Source organism: Puma concolor, chromosome B3, assembly GCF_028749965.1.
Source record: "Puma concolor isolate L17-30 chromosome B3, mPumCon1.1.hap2, whole genome shotgun sequence".
Taxonomy (NCBI): Eukaryota; Metazoa; Chordata; class Mammalia; order Carnivora; family Felidae; genus Puma; species Puma concolor.
In genome coordinates this window covers 65,566,813-65,586,985 of record NC_141672.1, presented here as the reverse complement: position 1 = coordinate 65,586,985, position 20,173 = coordinate 65,566,813, and the positions used below count along the sequence as shown (strand labels likewise).

General features: G+C 39.6%; 1 protein-coding gene and 1 long non-coding RNA gene across 14 annotated transcripts in view; one reads left to right on the top strand and one right to left on the bottom strand.

Annotated features, from left to right (window-relative positions):
* The window catches only part of LOC147580029 (uncharacterized), a 217,509-nt gene that overhangs the window by 3,493 nt on the left and 193,843 nt on the right, over positions 1 to 20,173 (bottom strand). For all 4 annotated transcript variants that reach the window (XR_015252445.1, XR_015252446.1, XR_015252447.1 and 1 more), the window contains exon 3: positions 750 to 870. This is a non-coding gene — a long non-coding RNA (uncharacterized LOC147580029). The remainder of the gene's footprint in view (positions 1 to 749; positions 871 to 20,173) is intronic.
* NPAS3 (neuronal PAS domain protein 3) overlaps positions 1 to 20,173 on the top strand; it is an 865,390-nt gene that overhangs the window by 722,630 nt on the left and 122,587 nt on the right. For all 10 annotated transcript variants that reach the window (XM_086709953.1, XM_086709952.1, XM_086709951.1 and 7 more), the window contains one exon: positions 14,450 to 14,624. In XM_086709953.1, the coding sequence (XP_086566079.1) occupies positions 14,450 to 14,624 (175 nt within the window). The remainder of the gene's footprint in view (positions 1 to 14,449; positions 14,625 to 20,173) is intronic.

Here is a 20,173-nt window from a genome sequence, read left to right as displayed (position 1 = left end):
AAAAGGCAGTGAGCCTTGCATGAGCTCCCTGTCACTTTTTTTTTTTTTATTCTTCACCTTTGAGGCTTCCACTCTTAACATAAGTAGGCACTGTATAAATCCAGGGGAATTTTACATGTACTTCCATTTTATGGGTGTTTTCTAATTCACTCTCTATCACCATCATAAGAAGCAGGGATTATCTGTCATGATTACAGATTTTAAAATGGAGAGACAAAAAAGGTACCGTGATTTGTCCACCCTCATTCCAACAATCAGTATTGACAAGGGGAGAGGATTAAAAAACCAGACTTTTGCTTCCCAGGCCAATGCTTGTCAGAATTGTATTGTTAAGAGTGGTGTGAGAACCACAGTTCTGGACTTGTTGCCACGGTACAGTATGGAAGCAGACTTTTTTGAATAGAAAAAATGGAAAGACTATGTTAAGGTGACACTATTAATGTAAAAAGGCATAACATTCCATGTTTTCTTTCAAGCCAAACCTTTCGAAACACCAAAAGCAAATAAAACACACCAATATAGAGCTGTTCTAGTTGGAAAGTGATCATGTAGTGCCTCAGAGGTATCTCAGGGGCTCCTTAAGTTGACTCCAAAAATCTGTAGATTCCCTCATTATCTGCCATGTCAGAGAGAGGTTGAGGAGGGAGACTGTGCTTTTCATCAGGGTCTCAAAGGATCTGTGATCCCAGAAAGATCTAGGTTATTTATCTTTCTGCTCGACATGAAACTCGTGATCATTCCCCACTTACCTGACTTTATTAATGTGCTTCTGAATCAAACTCAAGTGGCTTTCTCGAGGTCCTAATGACTGTACCACAGTTTTGATTGAAAGTCTCAGCAGAATAGACTTGATGGCCCAAGCATAGGCTTCTGTTAATATGATGAATGGATAAGCAAAATCAATAAGCCACCATATTACTGTGGGACTCAAACATTTACCAAACCCTTGAAATCAGCTCATTTCTTAGTAAAATTGTAATGCTATTTATTTATTCACTCGCTCAACATAAAGCGATTGCCTACCACGTACCAGGAGCTGTAGCAGGGAATTAGACAGAAATGGCTTCTGCCCTCAGGAAGCTTACTGCAGTGAATTAACAGATGGTTACACTCACTGATCACTCAATATATGCCATATGCTTTGTTTGGCACATTGCGGGCGCTATCTTACTTAATTTTGACAAGAGTTAGGTAGATAACATTATTTGCTCTATTTTATAGTTGAGGAAACAGTAGAGTAACTTGCCCAAGGTGGGTAATGGTTTTGATCCCAGGTCACGTGCCTTTAGAGTCTGCATTCCTAACCAGTATTCTCCATTAGAAGCATGTAAAAGTAAGTATTAGAAAACCTTCTAAAACATAGCCCACTTTGGGTATACCATTAGTCATAAAACTGCACCTGGCTGTCCTGAATACCTAAATAAATGTTTTGAGTCCAAGAAACATCCCTTTCTTATCTGGCTATCCTGGAAGGTGCCTCTTTTAAATGTTCAGCAGAAAAGGCAGGAATTCATCAGTCTCAGCTATGGGACTTCTAAATGATGCAATTAAAATGAGAACAAGAGACTTTGTAATTGTGGACAGTCACCATGGCCATTAGATCGTATGAAAGGGCTGGCTGTAAATTCAGCTAACAGTTGAAGGTGCGTTTTCTGGTAACCTATCTCGATTTCATCTACAGAAGCAACCAAGAAGCATTACAGTAATAATGACTCATTAGTGACTTGAAATTGGGATTATTTGGCTTTGCTTTGTGTCCGCGGATATGCAAGGCTGATGAGACAGTAGAATAGATGCTAAGAAAATCAAAGGGGTGGTCAGTGATGGAAACAGAAAGACTTGTTCCTGGGCAAAGGAACCAAGTGAGCTTCACTATTGTGAAAACCTCTGAACGTTGGGCATGGGGATTTGAGATCACCCCAGCTCCTCCCTGGGCAGGTCTCCCAAAGCTCAGTGGAGAACACTTCTGCTCTCCACGTGGAAGAAATGGCTAAGTAAAGGATATGCAAAATTCTAAGAGGGATAGCCTTTCTAGCCTGGAGTCTAGGAAGAAAAAAAATGTTAAAGCAAAAAGGGGAAAATAAATACCTGGGTACTAGTAAAAATGGATACAGTTTGCCCATTCTGTTACTGATACAAACGGGTGAGCTAAGAAAACACACTGTGTTCTCCGACGAGCCCCAGATCCTCATGAAAGAGCACAGGTATGAGCTTACCAGTCTCTAGCAGTTAAATCTGCCAAGTCTCAGCTGTCTCCATCAGTTCATTCTTGAGCTTCTAGTCATGGTAATTCATTCCAGAACACTAAAACTCTTGCCCTTGAGGCTTCCATGTTCTCCCATGGATAAAGCAAGAGCTGCAGTTGAGTCTTCACAAAAGTTCCCATGAAATCCTTGAGTCATCCTTGTTTTTGATTTGGTGTTGTGTTTTTATATTCCTCTCAGTATGGATAGCATGAATTTTTCAATTTGCAAAAGGATTTAATCAACAGCAAATGTTTTGAATCAGATTAAAACCCAAATACTTTAAGAGCTATATATTTATTCTGTCCTGCTGGGTGCAGTCATTTTATCTTCCTTCTGAAGGGCAATGCAAAGCCATAGATGCTCTAATGAGTTCCTTGCAACAGACAGGTGTGTTAATGGTTAACAGTGATGAACGTTTCCCGTAAAAAATCCTGGGTTCTTCCTTAGAATTTGCCCCCTTCTCCTTGATACATCAAAAAATGGGAAATCATCTCTGAGACCATTTTATTTATCTGTGTTTTCGGGACAGCACATTTACATACTCACGCAGGCAATCAATATAAGCAAGCCCAGGTCTTCCAAGAATCCTTAATTATACGTCTAAGAATGCATATGTATTCACATGTAATACTTGTGTTTCAGCAGTGTTTCCCCCCACCTTTTTGAGCTGACATGTGCTAAGACTCTTTGAAAGTAGTAAAATCAAGAGTGTAACAGGCAAATGCACAATGAGTTGTAAAATGTGATGGCAAAATAAAAAATTTTTTAAAAGGCTTCAGTCAGTATGATCAGTTAAAAAAAAAAAAAAAAAAGACAGCCGGCAAACTGTCTATCATGTGATGAAATTTGACAGTAGGGATTATGGCTTTGATGGACCAGAACAGCTAATAGAAGAAGCTGACATTTTTGAAACCCTGCTAATTAAGGGTTCCTTCCTTAATATTAAAATAAAGTCTTTGTCTGGGTTTTATGGTTGGAGAATCAGGTGTTTTCATTAATATATGCCAGTCAGTCTTAATAAGCTTGGAGGGCAGAGGAAGTTATTATTGAGTGACCTTCTACAAAATAAGCATGTTGCTAAGGGCTCTAACCCTGCCCTGTTCAGACTGATGAATCTCATTTCCAATGCAAAAGCTTCACAAGAAATCCAAGTATTCTCTGTGCAATCACAGAAAATAATCCTTGTGTCTCTTGTAATGTCCAGAATTGCCACTTACTACACTACTACTGTACAATGAATATTACAATACATATTATTTTTCTAGCACAATTGTCTACATTTCTGAATTGCCCAGAATAGAAAAACTTATTGTGAAGACACTTGTATTGAAAAGTCAGCTCATTTTAATACTTTTCAAATAGTCATCTACTCTGTTCATGAATTATAATGCTCCGAATACATCTGACAATACTGGCTTTGAAAAGGAGATATGTCTATATTATTACATATTCATTTTCAAATAGATTTCAAACAGATTTTAAACCATTCATTGAAATTCATTGAAATGATAAATTCACAGTTGGATTTTGATTGACTCTTAATCCAATTTTACTTTTGATAAGTTTTCACCCCTCTCTTCCCACCCACCCCCAAACCTTTCTCAACCAATATTTTTTTTTGTTCTGCTGTTGGTTTTTAAAAGCAAAACTGATGGGATATGGTAAAACTTGAAGGTTTTGATAACTATATGTAAAGCTTGTCAAATGAACTGGTAAATTTAGTTAAAATCAGTAAAGGACCGCACTCCAGGTGATTTGTCTAATTTCCAACATACCAAGCTTCTCTTATGGAAGCAGATGTGTATTCCAAACAGCTGTTAGTTCACACCTACAGCAAAACTTTGAAAGGGTCTTTCAGTTACCGAGCCAGAGCACCATCTCGAAATAACATGGAAATACGCAGATAGCTAAGGTAGCTGGTGTTGGGTTAAAAGATCACACACCTTTAGCTTTTGTGGTTGCTCACCGTGAACCAGCTGCTCCTTATCTTGAGCTCTTTCTGTCTGTCCTAGAAGGAAAAGTTGGGCAATACCTCTGCTGGATGCATGGTCAGGTGAAAAGACAACAAACCTGCTAAAGTCTCCTTGGAAGGAAGGAGCGTGATTCAAAGCTGCACAGTGCACTGTGGGTTTTGTGCTCAACCGTGGGAAACAAAAACCATCCATCATAAAAACAGAGTTGATTACTGTCTGCTAGATATAAGAACAAATAAGATGAGAATCTTGGATTCAGGGCTTAGCGTGGGGGACAGGAAGTTAGCTCAAAGTGTGGCAATTATTTCAGCCTTAGGTTTATAGGAGTCAATTATCTTTGACATACACACTAGAGAAGAAAAACAACATATGACACTTCCTATAAATGACTTATTGAAGCTGTTTTTCAGTATTTTAAAAGGAAAAATAAAAAGGTTAATGAACATTAGCATAGGTCTATCTCCTTAGGGCCCAAATCAATCATCTAGCATTCACTTCCCACTGTCCTAAGGCTTATACACACACCACCCCTGCCTTTCGAAGTTCCACCGTAGACCCTGTTGTGTCTTGGATTGTTCCCATCTTCTCATCACAGCCACCTGTCCTTTCTACTTGTCTTCTCTATGTGGAACCAGGCCCTCCCAGACACTTTCGGTTTACATCCACTTCTGGACTGATCCACGCCAGTGCTTCTCAAAGTGTAGATTGTGAGTTAGCAGCGTCTACATCACACAGGAGCTTCTGAAAAATACAAAGTCTTGGGCCCTAACCTACAGCTATAGAACTAGAATTTGTAGGAGCTCGTGACACTGCATTTTTAAGGAAATCCCCCAAGAGATTTTCAGCAGTTTAAGAGGAAATGATCTATAATGCTCAAATTACACCTTATCCATATACTATGTTGTGCTGTCAGGTATTTTTTTTTTTCCATATCATTTAACTCTGTCTTCTCACTTCCAAGTGGATTGTAAGCTCCTTGGGGGCAGATGCTAAGTTTTAATGTTTCTTTTTATGCCCATAAGCCAAATTCACTGTCTTACGGAGAGCAGATGGCTGGTAACTACTTGAGTGACTAAAGTCTTTTAATTAAACTGTAGATCAAATCTAAAAACTTAGGTCTCTTATTCTAAAGACATTCCTCTGTTTCGATTTTTTATTCTCTTACCCCTTTTCCCTTTAATACTAATTTCACGGTATTCTAATACTACATGTTCTTCTCCGGGGAGTCTAAGGTTCTAGAGCAACACTGTCCACAAGAAATATACTTCAAACCACGTGTGTAATTTTCACTTTTATAGTAGCCACATTTTAAAAAGTAAAAAAATAAGTGAGATTAATTTTAATAATTATTATACTTAATATACCAAATAATATGTAACAATATAAAATATACGGTATTACATTCTTTTCATTTTTTACACTAAGTCTTAAACCTAGTGTTATTTTATCCTTATAGCATAGTCTAATTCAGACTGGCCACATGTGGCTACCATATTGGACTGCACAGCTCCAGAGAATATTCATGGATAAACTCCAGGGGGGTCTGAAACCCCTAAGATGAAATGCCAAATTTTATATGTACCTTACCGGAGCATTTTTCTGGTGAGATAGAAGCTAGAATTTATCAGATTCCCAAAAGGGTTTATTTCCCCCTCCACCATCAAACTCCCACCCTCAAATATCTTAAGAAACACAGCACTGCTTTTAGCCTGTGGAATGACTCATTTTCTCTACTTGCCAGTTCTATTTACGTTCCCTATTCTAACAAGACTAACTCACAGTCTGTTATTAAACAGTTGTGAATTTAACTTATTCCTTTAAAATAGCACCTAGAGAGTGCTCCGGGTATTGACTTGCTTCATAGAAAATAACCTCAAACACTACCACAGTTGGTAGTTACAACAACCAAAATAAAATAGAAGTGTATTAGGCCTTTTCCTTATGGTAATTCACTAGGAATAAATGATGCACTAGATCCATGTGCCCACATGGCTTTCAGGAAGTTCCCAAGATGTACTAAACCATACCAACAGGAAATGTTCTGGAAGAGTCAGTAACTGATGACAGCACAGAGGATTTTATTCCTTCTTGTTCTCGTCATTGGGTTATGAACTCCAGATTAATTTGACACCTACTTTCTATAATGGCTCAAGTATTTTTGTAGACCTTGTGATTTTCTTGGATGAGATTTTTTCAACACCCCCTCACAGTGACATGGAGGAGAGCCAGTTGTTTCAATTATGGCAGCTCTGGCATGACCTAAATCTCAAAAACCAAAATGTCAGTTGAACAAGATCCTCCTCCTGTTTCGCTTTCTCTTAAATCATAACTATCTCTTGAGATGTACAGATTGTCTTTCTTAAACCTTTCAGGTTTTGTTATTTGTTGCCATCGTTGTTTTTCTCAACAGCATCACTTAGACGCTGTGACTTAGCTCCTGGTGAGGGCCTCCATCGTAGAGTAGCCCCTTTAAAAACAACCAGGTGTGATTAACTCTGTTATTTGTGCACAAGAAACATATCCAAAGTCTTAGTCCTATAAGCTGCGTTGGTTTTCTATGACTACAATAAAATAATACTATGAAACTTTCAAAACACAAATGGAGGGGCGTGTGGGGGGCTCAATCAGTTAAGCATCCGATTTTGGCTCAGGTCACGATCTCACGGTTCACAAGTTCGAGCCCCACGTCGGGCTCTGTGCTGACAGCTCAGAGCCTGGAGCCTGCTTCGGATTCTGTGCCTCCCTCTCTCTCTCTCTCAAAAATGAATAAACGTTAAAAAAAAAATTCAAAACACAAATGGAAAGGTCAACCCCATAATTATTCCTGTTGTCCTTATCCATTTATCTTTCTTAAAAATAAAAGGGCTGTTTAGAATCAGGGAAAAATTTTAATTTCATCTTAACTTGTAAGTATTTTCTACTTTTTCTTGTTCGTGTTGCCAAACGAAGGACAAAATTCACTCTGAGAATAATAATAAACAAAAATGAAGATATGTTGATACCAAAGTCTGGCTATGTATAACATGCATTTCAATGTGTATCTAGATTTAAATGACAAATATTGAACCATATAAAATTTGAGGATAATGGATTAACTTTGCCAATATCAAGTATTTTATGTTGATTGCTCTCCTTACTACCAAGGTAATGAAGAAGCTTTGAAAGTGACATCTTACTATCTGTGTGATCTTCAGAAAAGGGAGATTGACTTCATTTTCTTTTAAGATTGTTAATCCTTCTTTCTTGGCATCATCTCACTCTTTACTATGATGTAACCTTTAATTGCATCCTTTTTTCCTTTCCAGCACTGTGAGAAACAGTAAAAAGTTGGCCTTTCCTACCCTCCAGACACTTTAAAACTTCAAAACTGTAGGAACCTTGTAAAGCCAGGTTTTAAAATTTCTTGATTTCATCGCTTTCACAAATCCCTGGGCTCATTCCTGTGATGTAATGTCCCTTCAGTATAGCAGCATTCTCGGGGTTCTTCTTTTAACCAGTGTCTCTTAATGAAAGAAAAAGGATATTGACGTATCAAAACTATTGTAGGACCACTGCTTTCATAATACCCGGTGATGGAGAAATACCTGAACCATAGGAAGAAAAAATGAAATACAGTATATAATTTATTTCTTAAGCAGGAAAAAAAAAATGGGGGAGACTTCAAAAGTCTGGATCTGTTTTATACCCAGACTACTTCTAGAAGTATTCAAATATGCTCAATTGTATTCTAAGTAATGACCCATCTAACACTTTTGAATATTTAACGGTGTCCTTGATCAATTCAACTGTTGGGAGTGATAGTCATAAAAGCAGCATGCTGTTCTGCATAACTGTGCCTAAATTTGAAGCAGTATCCTCAATTTGTTGTTTCTCCTTTTGTTCCATTTCTCCAACAGCTTTTTTCTTTTTCTTCTCTGAGAAATAAGAAATCCACTGGAATTATCTTCTGGCACTTCTTAATCAAAGTTCAGAACTAGGTGAGGCTATAGTCTCTTTGGATGCTGTGGTTGCAAATTCTCAAGTCGGGCACTCCAGGGGTTATAGAAAAGCATACAAAAAACAACAACGAGAAAGTACTTGGCCTCACTGATTCCCAAAGGAGCTGAAATGTTTATTTCTGAAGATAAAATAAACACATGATATGGTATCTTTTAGCTCAAATTCTTCTAAGGGAGAGCTCTGTTAACATATCTGTAAGAAGACAGTTGGATTCGTTTTCTTATTTGATGACATTGCAAGGATGTTTCATTCTACCTCATAGTTCTGATATAGAACCTTTCTTTCTTCTTGTTCTACTAATTTATACATGTATTTCTGTAACAGACCCAATGCTTTTATGCGTTTTTCTTCAGATAAGTCAGCAAATACATAGAATGAGACAGAGCAGTAAAGAACATCAAGTTGCTGTCAAAACAGTTCATAAATATTCAGTAGAGTTCTGCAATACGTAGGAAGTTATGAAGATGGCATTAAGATACCAGTAAATCCAAAGAAAACCTATGCTAATCAAGCTATCACATCTTATTATATTTTATTCTTTTATCACTTTATTATCCCTCAATAATATAAATGGGACCCCCAAAAAACTACAGATCCTAACCTGCCATGCTGAGATAGAATTTCCATCTTATCCTGGGTATTTTCTAACCAGGGTCTTACAGTAGATCTGAAAGCCTAACCTGGGAGTTCATTCTCCAAACCACTTGCCACTAACATATTTTTCTCTCAGGTCTGACCTTCTGTCCCAATTTTGCTGCCATCCTCTGTAGGAGTGGGGCCCAGCTGCAAAGCACTCTGGAAAAAGGGCTGAACCCAAAATGCCTCCAGTCCTCCCAGCAATCTCAATGCTCTCAAAAATCTCTTTAAAACAAAAATTACAAAAGGTTTAGGAAATTGTATGTTAAATGGCAGGTTTTAAGTGATATTTTTTATGTGCCAAAAATGAACGCTGTGTTATTCTTAAGACTGAAATATTTTTAAAGAAAGAAAGAAGCATCTTCCTTAAGCTGTTCCACTATGGAGATGACTGGCAACATTGCTACCTGTTCCTCATTTGTACCCAGCCATCTCAGTCAAAGGGGCACCGAATTCAATGAGTTGCACTGTTAGTACATCGCTGTACTTAAAAAGTATTTGCTCACCCCAGGGGGCCAAGCGAAGGCTATTGACATGCTTGCTTGATGTATGAGAAGACAAATTAGTCCCCCATCCTATCTACCAGCAGGGTACAGTGACCCTACATGGAAAAGTCAACTGAAACCACTGTATAATATATTTACATTTTTTTCCAGGAAACTTCAGAGTTACCAAATCAACTGTGTCTAGTGTGCAAATTGCATGCAAGCTAACAGAATGTGAATTAAATTTGAGGAAAGCCATGGTTTAGCTTGACTATGCAGATGTCACTAGTTGCTACAGTCTTTTCTGGAGGAATCTATGGTAGCTTTGAGTGGGGAAGCACAGGGAGAAAGGAATTTAAGTGAAATGCTGTTCCTGGATCTGACTGCTTATTACTCATTGGCTCTCTCCTGCCCCTTACACATTCTTAGCTGTTTTCTAACACACTAAGCAATATGAGAGAAGAATTTCTCTCTCAGCGTCACAAAGCTGGAGTAAAGATGGACTGAGTGAGCAAGGTTGAAAACATCACTGCTTACTTTTCCTTCTTAGGTTAGAGAAACATCCCAAAGTCCCCTGGGTCTGTGCTTGAGTTTAATAAACTTTTTTTTTTTTTTTTTTTACCACCACATAAGGTGATCGGACTTACTAGAAAATGAAGAGTGTCTCATATTTGCCTCACAATGCAGTTTGCACTAATCAGAAGAGCACAAAGGTATACCTTTCCATTATGTAGGTCATAATTGATATAAAATAAAATTTCTCCGAATTTCTACCATTAACTTGAAAGGATACTTAATGAAACTATGTGAACATTTGGATAACCGGCTAACCACAGCTCTATCATAGATTGCAGAGAGGGGATTACAAAAGATGGCTGTATTAAAGGGTTCCTTAAAACCTGTATTTTCCTGGCATTTTTATAGTTCTGTCCTCCATTAAGCTCAGTTGCCTTTTACAGAAGAAGGCAGAAGTCTCAATGCATTCAATAAATACTTATTGGAAATAAATATATTATGGTGCTATATATGGCACCTCATTTTACAGGGCAAATGTTATAATAATCATGCCATGAATAATATAAAAGAACCATCCTACACTTGTTCGAATCAAGCACAGGCCTCAATGTCTATCTTTTATTCATTCAGCAAACATTTGTTGTAGAGCTACTGTGTGTAAGACACTAGTCCTAGTTCTCAGCAGGCAAGTTTTGGAAGAGTTGGTAACTGAGGATGTGAAGATACCTAATTAACTATAGTACCACTGGATTGGAGCTGTATTTTTTTTTTCCCTATTTCAAGGTAACATGAGGTAATGTCTGTTTCCCAAGTAAAAGATCCCCAGTCTTGGCTCCTGTGGTGTATTTTGCGACACAGAATTTAGTGGCAGGTGAGTTCTAGCCAGCCTTCCTAAGAGAGAAAAGCAGACAAGGGGTGAGAAAAGTGGTTAACTGAGTTAGCCAGCTGGGCTTACCGCCCTACTTCTACCAGCAAACAGCTGGGTAAATTTGAACAAGCGTTTTTAACTTCTCACCTATTAAATAAGAGGGTATTAATGGACGGTTTGTAAGGTCTCTTCCAGCTCTAAAATCTAATAAAGTGAATTGAAAAGCAGTGTGAGGAATATTAAAAATGCTAGACAGAGGCGCCTGGGTAGCTCAGGCAGTTAAGTGTGAGACTCTTGATTTCAGCTCGGGTCATGATCCCAGGGTCATGGGGTGGAGCACCGTGTGGGGCTCCGTGCCGAGTGTGGGGCCTGCTTGAGATTCTCTCTCTCCCCCTCTTCTCCTTTCCCACTCACTTGCTCTATCTAAAAGAAAAGGAAAAGAAAAAAAAATCCTGAAGAAAAAACAAAGTGCTAGACAAATCTAAGACGTAAGGAGGAGGACTCAAGGCCCATAGAGTTTTGTCGAGCCCCGTATCGTTTTCAGTTTAGTACACCTGCTTTCTCATCTTTTTTTGGCCTAAGAGTCTGAAGGCAAAGCCTCCTCAGCTATGGGGTTGAGCGGGCTGCCTGCCCCTGGCCTGCCGCCCCCATGGCGCTCAGTGTTCTCAACAGAGTAAAGCTAAAGGATGGGAGGAGCTCAGAGGTCCCTGCTCAGCCTCTCTGACTATAGACACACTATCCGAGAAGTGGTAGGATGTCAAGGCAGACTTGGAACCAAATTCTACCTCCGCCATCAGCCTTTTCTACTCTTCAGGTTCTTCTTCTGTGAAACGGGAATTACCGAAACAGTTCAAAAGAGAGTTATGAGGAAGAGTCAAAGAAAAGTATGGAAGGGACTTGTACACGGTGGTCGGTAGCTACCCATAGTGTTAGTGCTGTAGTTGAGTCTCAAAGCAGGCATCACTCCTGCTGCACCCTCTGATTAAAGCCATGTCCCAAAGCCCCCCACACACACCGTAAGAACGCCTCACCACAGGTAGGTAGAGTATGTATGTCTGGGTACCATCCTTTCTTATCTGCCAAACAGCAGCAACAACAGCAGGCATTTATTTTGTTGCTTGTTTCTTAAAAAGTAATTTCTTCTACATGGTTTCACTCGATTTTCAAACTCAGGCCCTAGACAGGTCGAGCAAGTCTTGTTTTCAAGTCAGCTCTTAGGGCCCCCGCCTTACACCATTCCCAAGGAGTGACACTACCAGGGAGGTGGCGGGGGGGGGGGGGGGCCTCTGTGTAGAATCCGACGTGGGTGGTGCCCCCCAGAGTCCTACAGAGTGGCAGGACAGCCACTTAAATGCCAACTCTAAGTAGGAAAGTAAAAACCCAGGGACGTTAAATGAATGGTCCAAGGTTATACAGCACAGGAGGAAAAGATTCTCATCTCCAAGTCAAGTTAGGACTCCAAGTAGTTTGTACTTTCCCCTAGGCTGTGTGACCTTGAGTGTGACACATACAGAGAGAATTTGATCCTATCATAGTCTTTGTCCACTATTAGGCCTCAGGGTATCCTGGTGGAAGATCCCTTGGGGTCACTGGAGGACGGTGACACAGCACACTGTGACTCAGTCTTGCTCTAGCTGTGCTGTACGTGGCACATCCATTATATCATGGAAAGGAAATGCCTGCACACCCGAGCAAAGCAGGCTGTGGAGACAGCGGCCTACTCCTCCTCGCCGTAAGACTGACTTGCATGAATATTCAATAGCCAGCACCCCTAAAAAATCTATTAATCTCCCACCTGTGTTGTCATCTTATCACAATCTGTGGTCTGTGCCAAAAGGCACATTGCAGTATTAAAGGAAGACTCGGAGTTTGCGAAGTGACAGAAATATTTATTAAAGTGCTGCAGTCGGACTCCGTGCAAAATGAGAGTGACTTCCTCATATTCACTAATCCCCAAACAAAATAACCATCAAGAAATATTAAAACACACATTTTATTAGTTTCATTTAATTTCTTAATTGCTCAAAGTCAGTTTACCCATTTATTGCTGTGTGAAATGCTTAGAGGCAAGGCGCACATTAAAGGGATTATTTCCATGTAATCCCTCCCTCCCAGAGGGTAGGAACTGATCACTTATGAATCCTGATTTACGCTCTGTAACAATATCAAATGGAGGAAATAGTTATTGTAAAATGATGGAGTCAGTAGTCGGGTAATACAGTAGGAGAGTGTAATTTAATAGCAAAGAGAAAGTACCTCATTTTCGGTAAAAGTTATGCGAGCCTTTTCAGGAATAGCTATTAACCAAACTGAATTTAGCCTTCCATTTTTCTGGCTATACCTCCGTTAATTGATAGATGTTGAAGATGGGTAGCCTGTTACGATTTTAATCAAATGGTGTCCGGGAGTAGATGTGATCGTTTTGCTGGGACTTGGAGTTCTGGGGATAATAATTGCTCCGGGCATTATGCTCTCTGTGACAGTTCGCCCACTGCTGACCTTCCTTCTTGGAAGAAAGAGTGTAGGCTCTCAGGTGGAATTTGGAGGGATGCTGCAAATCCCCCAGGAAAGGGAGATGAGGTAGCAAGGAGTTGTAGGGACATATCCACCAAGAAACAGGAGAGTCTGAACTTCTGGCACGTGGGTGCATCATAGCTGGCCTGAGACCATTAAACCCCCGAGGACTAAGGAAACCCATCAGGGACCCAGGAAAGAGCTTTTTCTTGTTCAGTTGCTGACACATCTCTCCCTGTCATAGTAGCTGTAACCCAATGTTATTTTAGGAGCGTTACTGCTCTTCTTGGAAGGAGGTAAGAATTATACCATCAGAAGAGTACAGAGGTAAAGCCAATCCCTTAGCACACAACTTCTTAGAACAGCATACAAGCTAGACAGGGGCCACGCCTCACAGCATGGAACTAAGGCAGTGCCTCCATTTCAGCTGACCCCCTTCTGATATCTGTTGTTCATTCCCTACCTGTAGAATCATCCTGATACAAAAAGTATACAAAATAAAACATTTTCTCCCTCAAGGAGATTTGTACCGTGTATCTTATTGGAGTGAAGGCAAAACAAGCTGATACTGTCAGGGAAAAAAAAAAAAATGGTGGGTTCAGACCCCAGCTGACCTCTTTCGCATGGAAGATTGTCCATATGATACCAAACTAATGAGTAATATGTAATGAAAACATTGTGCCTTTGCATCTCTTTGTAAGCAGCACTTCTTCCATCTAAATTTTACGTAGAAAAAAGCTGGTATGTATAAATACACATCTTGGAATTCTGTGTATTTTAAGGAAAATACTCATCCGCTGTCTCTGGCTGTTTCTCTACAAAGCCCAAACTTCTCAATAAGAAAACCGTAGGATTCAGTCAATCATCCGGTTGACATCAAACATGCAAGTATTTGATGATGCGTGGATAAAACAGCTGAACGAGAGAGGCAGACTCATCCACATTTCCCAGAATGTTTTGGCTTTATACAAACAACAGTACATGCGAAAAAACTGGGCTCAACAATCGCTAACTAAAGACCTACAAAAACGACCTTTGTCTTTCAACTTCAAGAATCCCTAAGCACTTAAGGATAAAGACTGAGAACCAGGATGCTTTCTGGGGTCTGCACATATTTCCTTTCCTGCTGAAGATCTGAATCACAACCGTGCTGAATTTGAAAACGGAGAAGCTATGACACCTTTCTTTCCACCCTTTCTCTTCCCCCTCTAGGTGGAGCTGACAGGCAGCAGCGTCTTTGACTATGTCCACCCGGGGGACCACGTGGAGATGGCAGAGCAGCTGGGCATGAAGCTCCCGCCTGGGCGGGGTCTCCTCTCGCAGGGCACCGCTGAGGATGGGGCCAGCTCAGCATCTTCCTCCTCCCAGTCGGAGACCCCTGAGCCAGGTGGGAATTGCGATTCCATCGTGTGGGATGGTGGGCAGGACCTTTGCCAACGATTGCACTCGAGTTGCCCGTGTGAAGAGACTATAAATAGGTCTAATGGTATTTAACAATTCCATGCAGCTTTCTGTCCCATGCAGTAATTAAATAAGGAGGAGATTTGAAAATAAGGAGACATTTTAATAAGTATAATCCTGAGATCTAATTTCAGTTGAACAATACATAGAGAAGGTACTAGTTCCTTTAGTTTCTCTTTCAAATTACTAGAGGGAAAAGGTTCAGATTTGGAAAGCCCTCTTCCTTTTATTGTCACTATGGCTAAATGTAATGCATTTATTTATTATTTTTCAGCAAAATCTATAATAAAGGTTCCTTGAATATTAGCTTGTAGAGAATTAAAAATATTAGGGACTTGCAGAAATCTTGGTTTCTTTCTTTTTTTTTTTTTTTTTTTTGTAAGCATCAGAAGGTACTTGAAAGATGTGAACAGATAAATTAAGGCTAAAAAGAAAACAGAAATGGCTACATTTTAAACTGCCTTTCCACCCTCAGTATTTAATTAGATCAATTGTATAGAGGAATGAACAGAGGTGACATTCCTCATTGGGATTCCTTCCAGGACTCTTATAGACTTTGCATTCAGAATGTTCCCATTTTCATTGTGTTGTACTGATGATAATTTAAGTATTAGGGGAAAATCCATTTATAAATTAAACAAAATGACTTGATATCCATCAGTCCCCTAGTTCATCAAGCTGTTCAAACACGGGGAAGATTGGCTGGTCGGCCTGGGTCTTCCGAGAGCGCTGGTAATTAGATCTGCGAAGGATTTATTCTTTGCTGATTGGGGCTTTAAATTAATTGAAGTTCCACATTTGTGGTTTTGTCCTTTTTGTACTTTTTTAGAGGAGATATTTCATATTCTTGTGTGGTGGAGTGCTTGGCCAAGCAGCAGTGGTTTAAATGTTAATTTTTCTCATGAGAAGTTTAAGATTTTTAATGAATCAAGGCCTGATTTGAAGTGCAAAGTTTTATTTGCTTACTTGGGAAATTATTTTTGCACTCTTTAAAGATGCTTGTACTTTACTTGATATGTTGTTTTAAAACAGCTTTGCAACGCAAACTGGTTTTGTAGAAAGAAACATGGGGAAAAAAACCTGTCTTAAGATTAATACTAAAATAATTCTAAGAAAATACTTAAATTTGACCTGCCTAAAAATAACCACAGTATGTTTGCTCACACAGAAGGGGGAAAAAAAAATAACCTATTTACCTGTTTGGAAATATGTTGATTCCATCTAAAATCAATTCATGTTTCCTTGGCTAAGTTATCTGCAGCTTCTAGGACACCATTCTGCAGCACTGATGAGCCTCTTTCTCCAATGAGCACCAGACATGAGAAGAGAGAGTATTTGAGACTACCCTTGGCCATTTACAAATGAAAATAATTCGTTCACAGGGAAGTCATACATTCTTCTAGCGTTGCTCACTGACTTCACTGAATAGATATGTCAGTGAGATCATTCAAACTGCTTTTGGTCATTAGAATATTCCTATCTGGGCAGATTGGAGAAGCAGCACATGAAAATAGGTTTTTACTCTTCCTTTCTGGATGATGGATTGGGAAACCTGGCAGCTCAGGACTGTCCACACTCAGTGTGTAAGAGTTCAAGTTTATAAAACCCTTGTTTCCCTGACTGACAAACTCTCAAGTTGAGAAGATCTCCAGCCTTCCCTCTGGGCAGCCTTCCCTCTCTGTCAAAACCAAGGGCTAACCTTCTGCCCCAGTAGGAAGCTCAGACACCTCAAGGCTGCCCCCCGCCCACTGGTGCACAGCTCCAAGAGAAAGTTCTCTGAATATGGAGCCAAAATCTAACTTGGCTCCCACTGACCCCACATCTGTCCTCTGGGGATCTCATTTCAGATCTCATTTCAAATCTGCTTCCTCACCATCTTAGCCTCTCAAATACGTGAAGTCAGATACACCAGATTCTCCCTCCCTCCCTCCTGGCTTCCTTCTCCTTTTCAGGTCAAACAGCATGGAATCCTACAACCGTTTTCAGTGGCATGTTCCTAAGACCCCCACCATCCTAGTCACCCACCCCCGGCTGCGCTTCAGTTTGTTAGTGACCCTCTGAGAACTCAGTGAAGTCTTCTAGATGTATTCTGACTAGGACAAAGCAGAGGGGCAGTCCTCTTTCACAGTTTAGGCTACTGTACTTTTCTTGAGACAACCTAAGGTTGAATTAGGTCCTCTTGGCAGCCAGGTCACACTGTTGATTCATATTGAGCTTCATGTCTCCCCAAACACATGTTAAGGGTAAGTAACTTGTCACTTGGAAAAGATTTTGATTTCGAGAAAAAAAACAAACCACAGCCTGTAAACCAGTTCTGCAGGGATATCTCGAGCTCAGGTCAAAATCAAACTGGTTTAAGATTGACTATAAGAACTCTGATCAATCCCATGCCTTCCACGAAGCCCCAGGATACATAAAACAACTCTAGGCACACTGTTAGAACTCAGTTCCCACTTAGAATCTTTTAATTCTGGATATTAGAAGAATAACATATCTCCTTTAAAGTTACTGTGTCATTCAACATTGAAGTGTGATTGACAATCTCCTTGGTTTCTTTCCCGGCCCTCCCAGCCTTCTTTGAGCCAGCCTAACTAGTAAAATTGAAAATTCTGCTTTCTACATTTCTTAACAGCCGGGGCTCATTAGCAACAGTCGTGTAAGAAGGGTTTCTCTTCCTTGGTGAAGAGTCTATCTCTTACTATTACAAAATGTGAAACTTACTTTGCCTTAAAAATCTGTAGCCTTGGTTATTTTCAACCTTAGGCTTAAAAGGCAATTAGACTGACTGCTCAAATACTGAAAAGCAGCTCAAGGTGCTACCTTTAACTAAATATCTTCACTAATGCAGATCACTGCTCCAAGGGAATTACTTAAAAAGTTCATGTCAGGCACTACATCCCAAAGCTGCTTATGTTTCTTACAGGCTGAAGGAATTTTAACAAGATTTCCTAATTCTTAATAATATGAGGGGACATTTTTGAAGACTTGTTCATTGCATCGTAATCTTTTAAACGATGATGAAACACAGATTCTTTTTTAAATAGTAGTGTAATTTTGTTGGAAAGGGGATATCAATATGTGGTGATTATGAAAATGAAGGTATGGACTTCTTCAGAAGCCCTGATGTGTTCAGTGTAGCATTACTAAATGACTGAAATCTAAATAACATTTGGCATTATAATAAAAGGAAATAAGTGACTAAACCAGCCTAACAGGCAGTGATACTGTGCCGTAATAAGAATTCTGTTTCTTTGAACTCCCAGCCCTGTGACTGTCTTATCTTGAACCAGTCTCAAGATAATGGCCGGGGCGGGGTGGGGGGGGGGGGGAGGAGAGGAGGAATCTCTTGACTATTGGAAACCCAAATAAATATTTGATATGTATGCATCGTTAGTCATAGTTGAAGTAAATACGGTATTTCTTTTAGAGAAATCTTAAAGCAGGCAGAGGAAAAATACATGAGAGGCCTTGTTTGAAAAGTTAGACCGTTCTAGAGTGCCTGCCTATGTAGGTCTAAACATTTTGGAAGAGCTGGTATCAACCTGAGGCTCCTGAAACAGGGGGACAGGGGGAGCATACAACCTCTGGGACCTGATGGGACCTTTTCTTTTTCCAGATCTGCGTGTATCTTTTCATTACTTTCAATGATTCTGTAATCTTGGGATTATGAGTGCTATCTTCTTCTCTTAATACATCTCAGTGCTGCATCTTTTAAGTGCTTAATAAACAGAAGAGCAGCTCCTTCAAAAAATCTGGAGGAACTTTAAAAATCTCCTTATTCTGAAAGTGTTATATTCCTTAAGTGAGGTCGTAAAATTGGGTTTTATTCTTTTTTTCTAATTATAAAATAAACTCATTCTTATTGTAAAAAGTTTAGAGAATGCAGAAAAGAATAAAGACCACCAAAAATCCCACTACCCCAAAATGACCACTGTTCATGTGCGTTCTATGTTTCCTATCTTTCCAGATCTTCTATTCCTGTATACATATATAAGTATGTAGTGGTTGGGGGGGAGCGGGGTCTCTGTCTGAAATAAGATAACATACAGGCTTCTGGTAATCTGCTTTTCCACTTAACCTCCCAGGCAACTTTCTCTGTCCCGTCTCTCACTTTAACATAAAATGTCCTTTCTGTCTCCAATGGTTTGTTTCCCACTAGCTAACAATCAAGTCCCAACTGTAGGAGCCCTGGCGGGAGTAACATACCTGGGCCCTGCTTCAGAGGGAATTCAGCCAGGACAAGAGGTTCTTGCAGCTTATTGAATGGGTACGAGCTCATAGAGAGAGAAATCGATACTGCACCAGGATTTAGACAATTTAGCAAAATGTATGAGACAGTACTTTTGGTCAAGAATAACTATAGCAGCATGGTTAACCATTGATTGTCTAACGTAGAGGTTACTGCGCTCTGTCTCAAGTTTCAGGCAGACCTACCCTGTTATGGGGGGGTTAACATCATCATCTCATAGTATGATCTTTACGCTATTATGCCTACTCTATATCCTGAATATTTTAAAGACAAGCAGAACTGAAGCAGTTGAGTACTTGCCTGCATGGAAATAATCTGCATTTTCTACTTATGCGTCTGTGCTGTGGTAAATTTGATCAGCACTTGATTCTACAGGAACACAATTCCTCAGAATTCATTAGACAGTGTTCACAATAAGTGATGTAATTAGAGGAATAAACGGTTAGGAGTAACAATAATGAATGTAAAAATTTATCTGAGGATCAGGTTGCTATTTTGTTTCAAAAACTGCTTAGATATGAGATACACTTGTATCTTTAAGGGTGAATTATTTACCATCTAATGTACTATCGGTGGGGGTGGGGTGATATTCTTTGATTCTTTTTGTTGTTGTTGTTGTTGTTCAAGTTTCCTATCAATGAACTGAATTTAGAAGTCAGGCAAGGGAAACCATCTTACTAACCCCACATCCAACCTCAGTCCCCAGACAATGTGACTGTATCTACAGCACTTTCTGCTGTACTGCAAATGTCAAACAGAAGGTGTAATGGATTTAATATTAGCGCTGGCCAAGGTGTTGAGGGAGCTGTTAATAATGTCACTCCAGTTATTGATCTGAAGCCTTTAAAAATCAAAGAAAAGTGAGAGATCCCCTACTGGGGAAAGGCACACAGTGACTGGTTTTTATTGCCAATATATTTCTACATATAGAGTGGCAACTTTCTGGAATTATGTTATCACCATTAATCTCTGTGAGATTTTTGAAGTCGTTATATGGTAAGATAATATCATGGAGACGGCTCCGCATGCTAATGCTAAAAGACCAGACCGAGTTCTTTTAGACATCAACAGCTTAATAATTTGCGTGGTGACTACAACATTCAAGTTGTCGAACGTAAGACGTTTATTAGCACTAGATTTACTCTTGATGGCAATGTTGGATCCACTAGAAGTGTAATATACAAACCGTATAGTCACTAGCGTGAGTTACTTTCTACTTTTGCCTT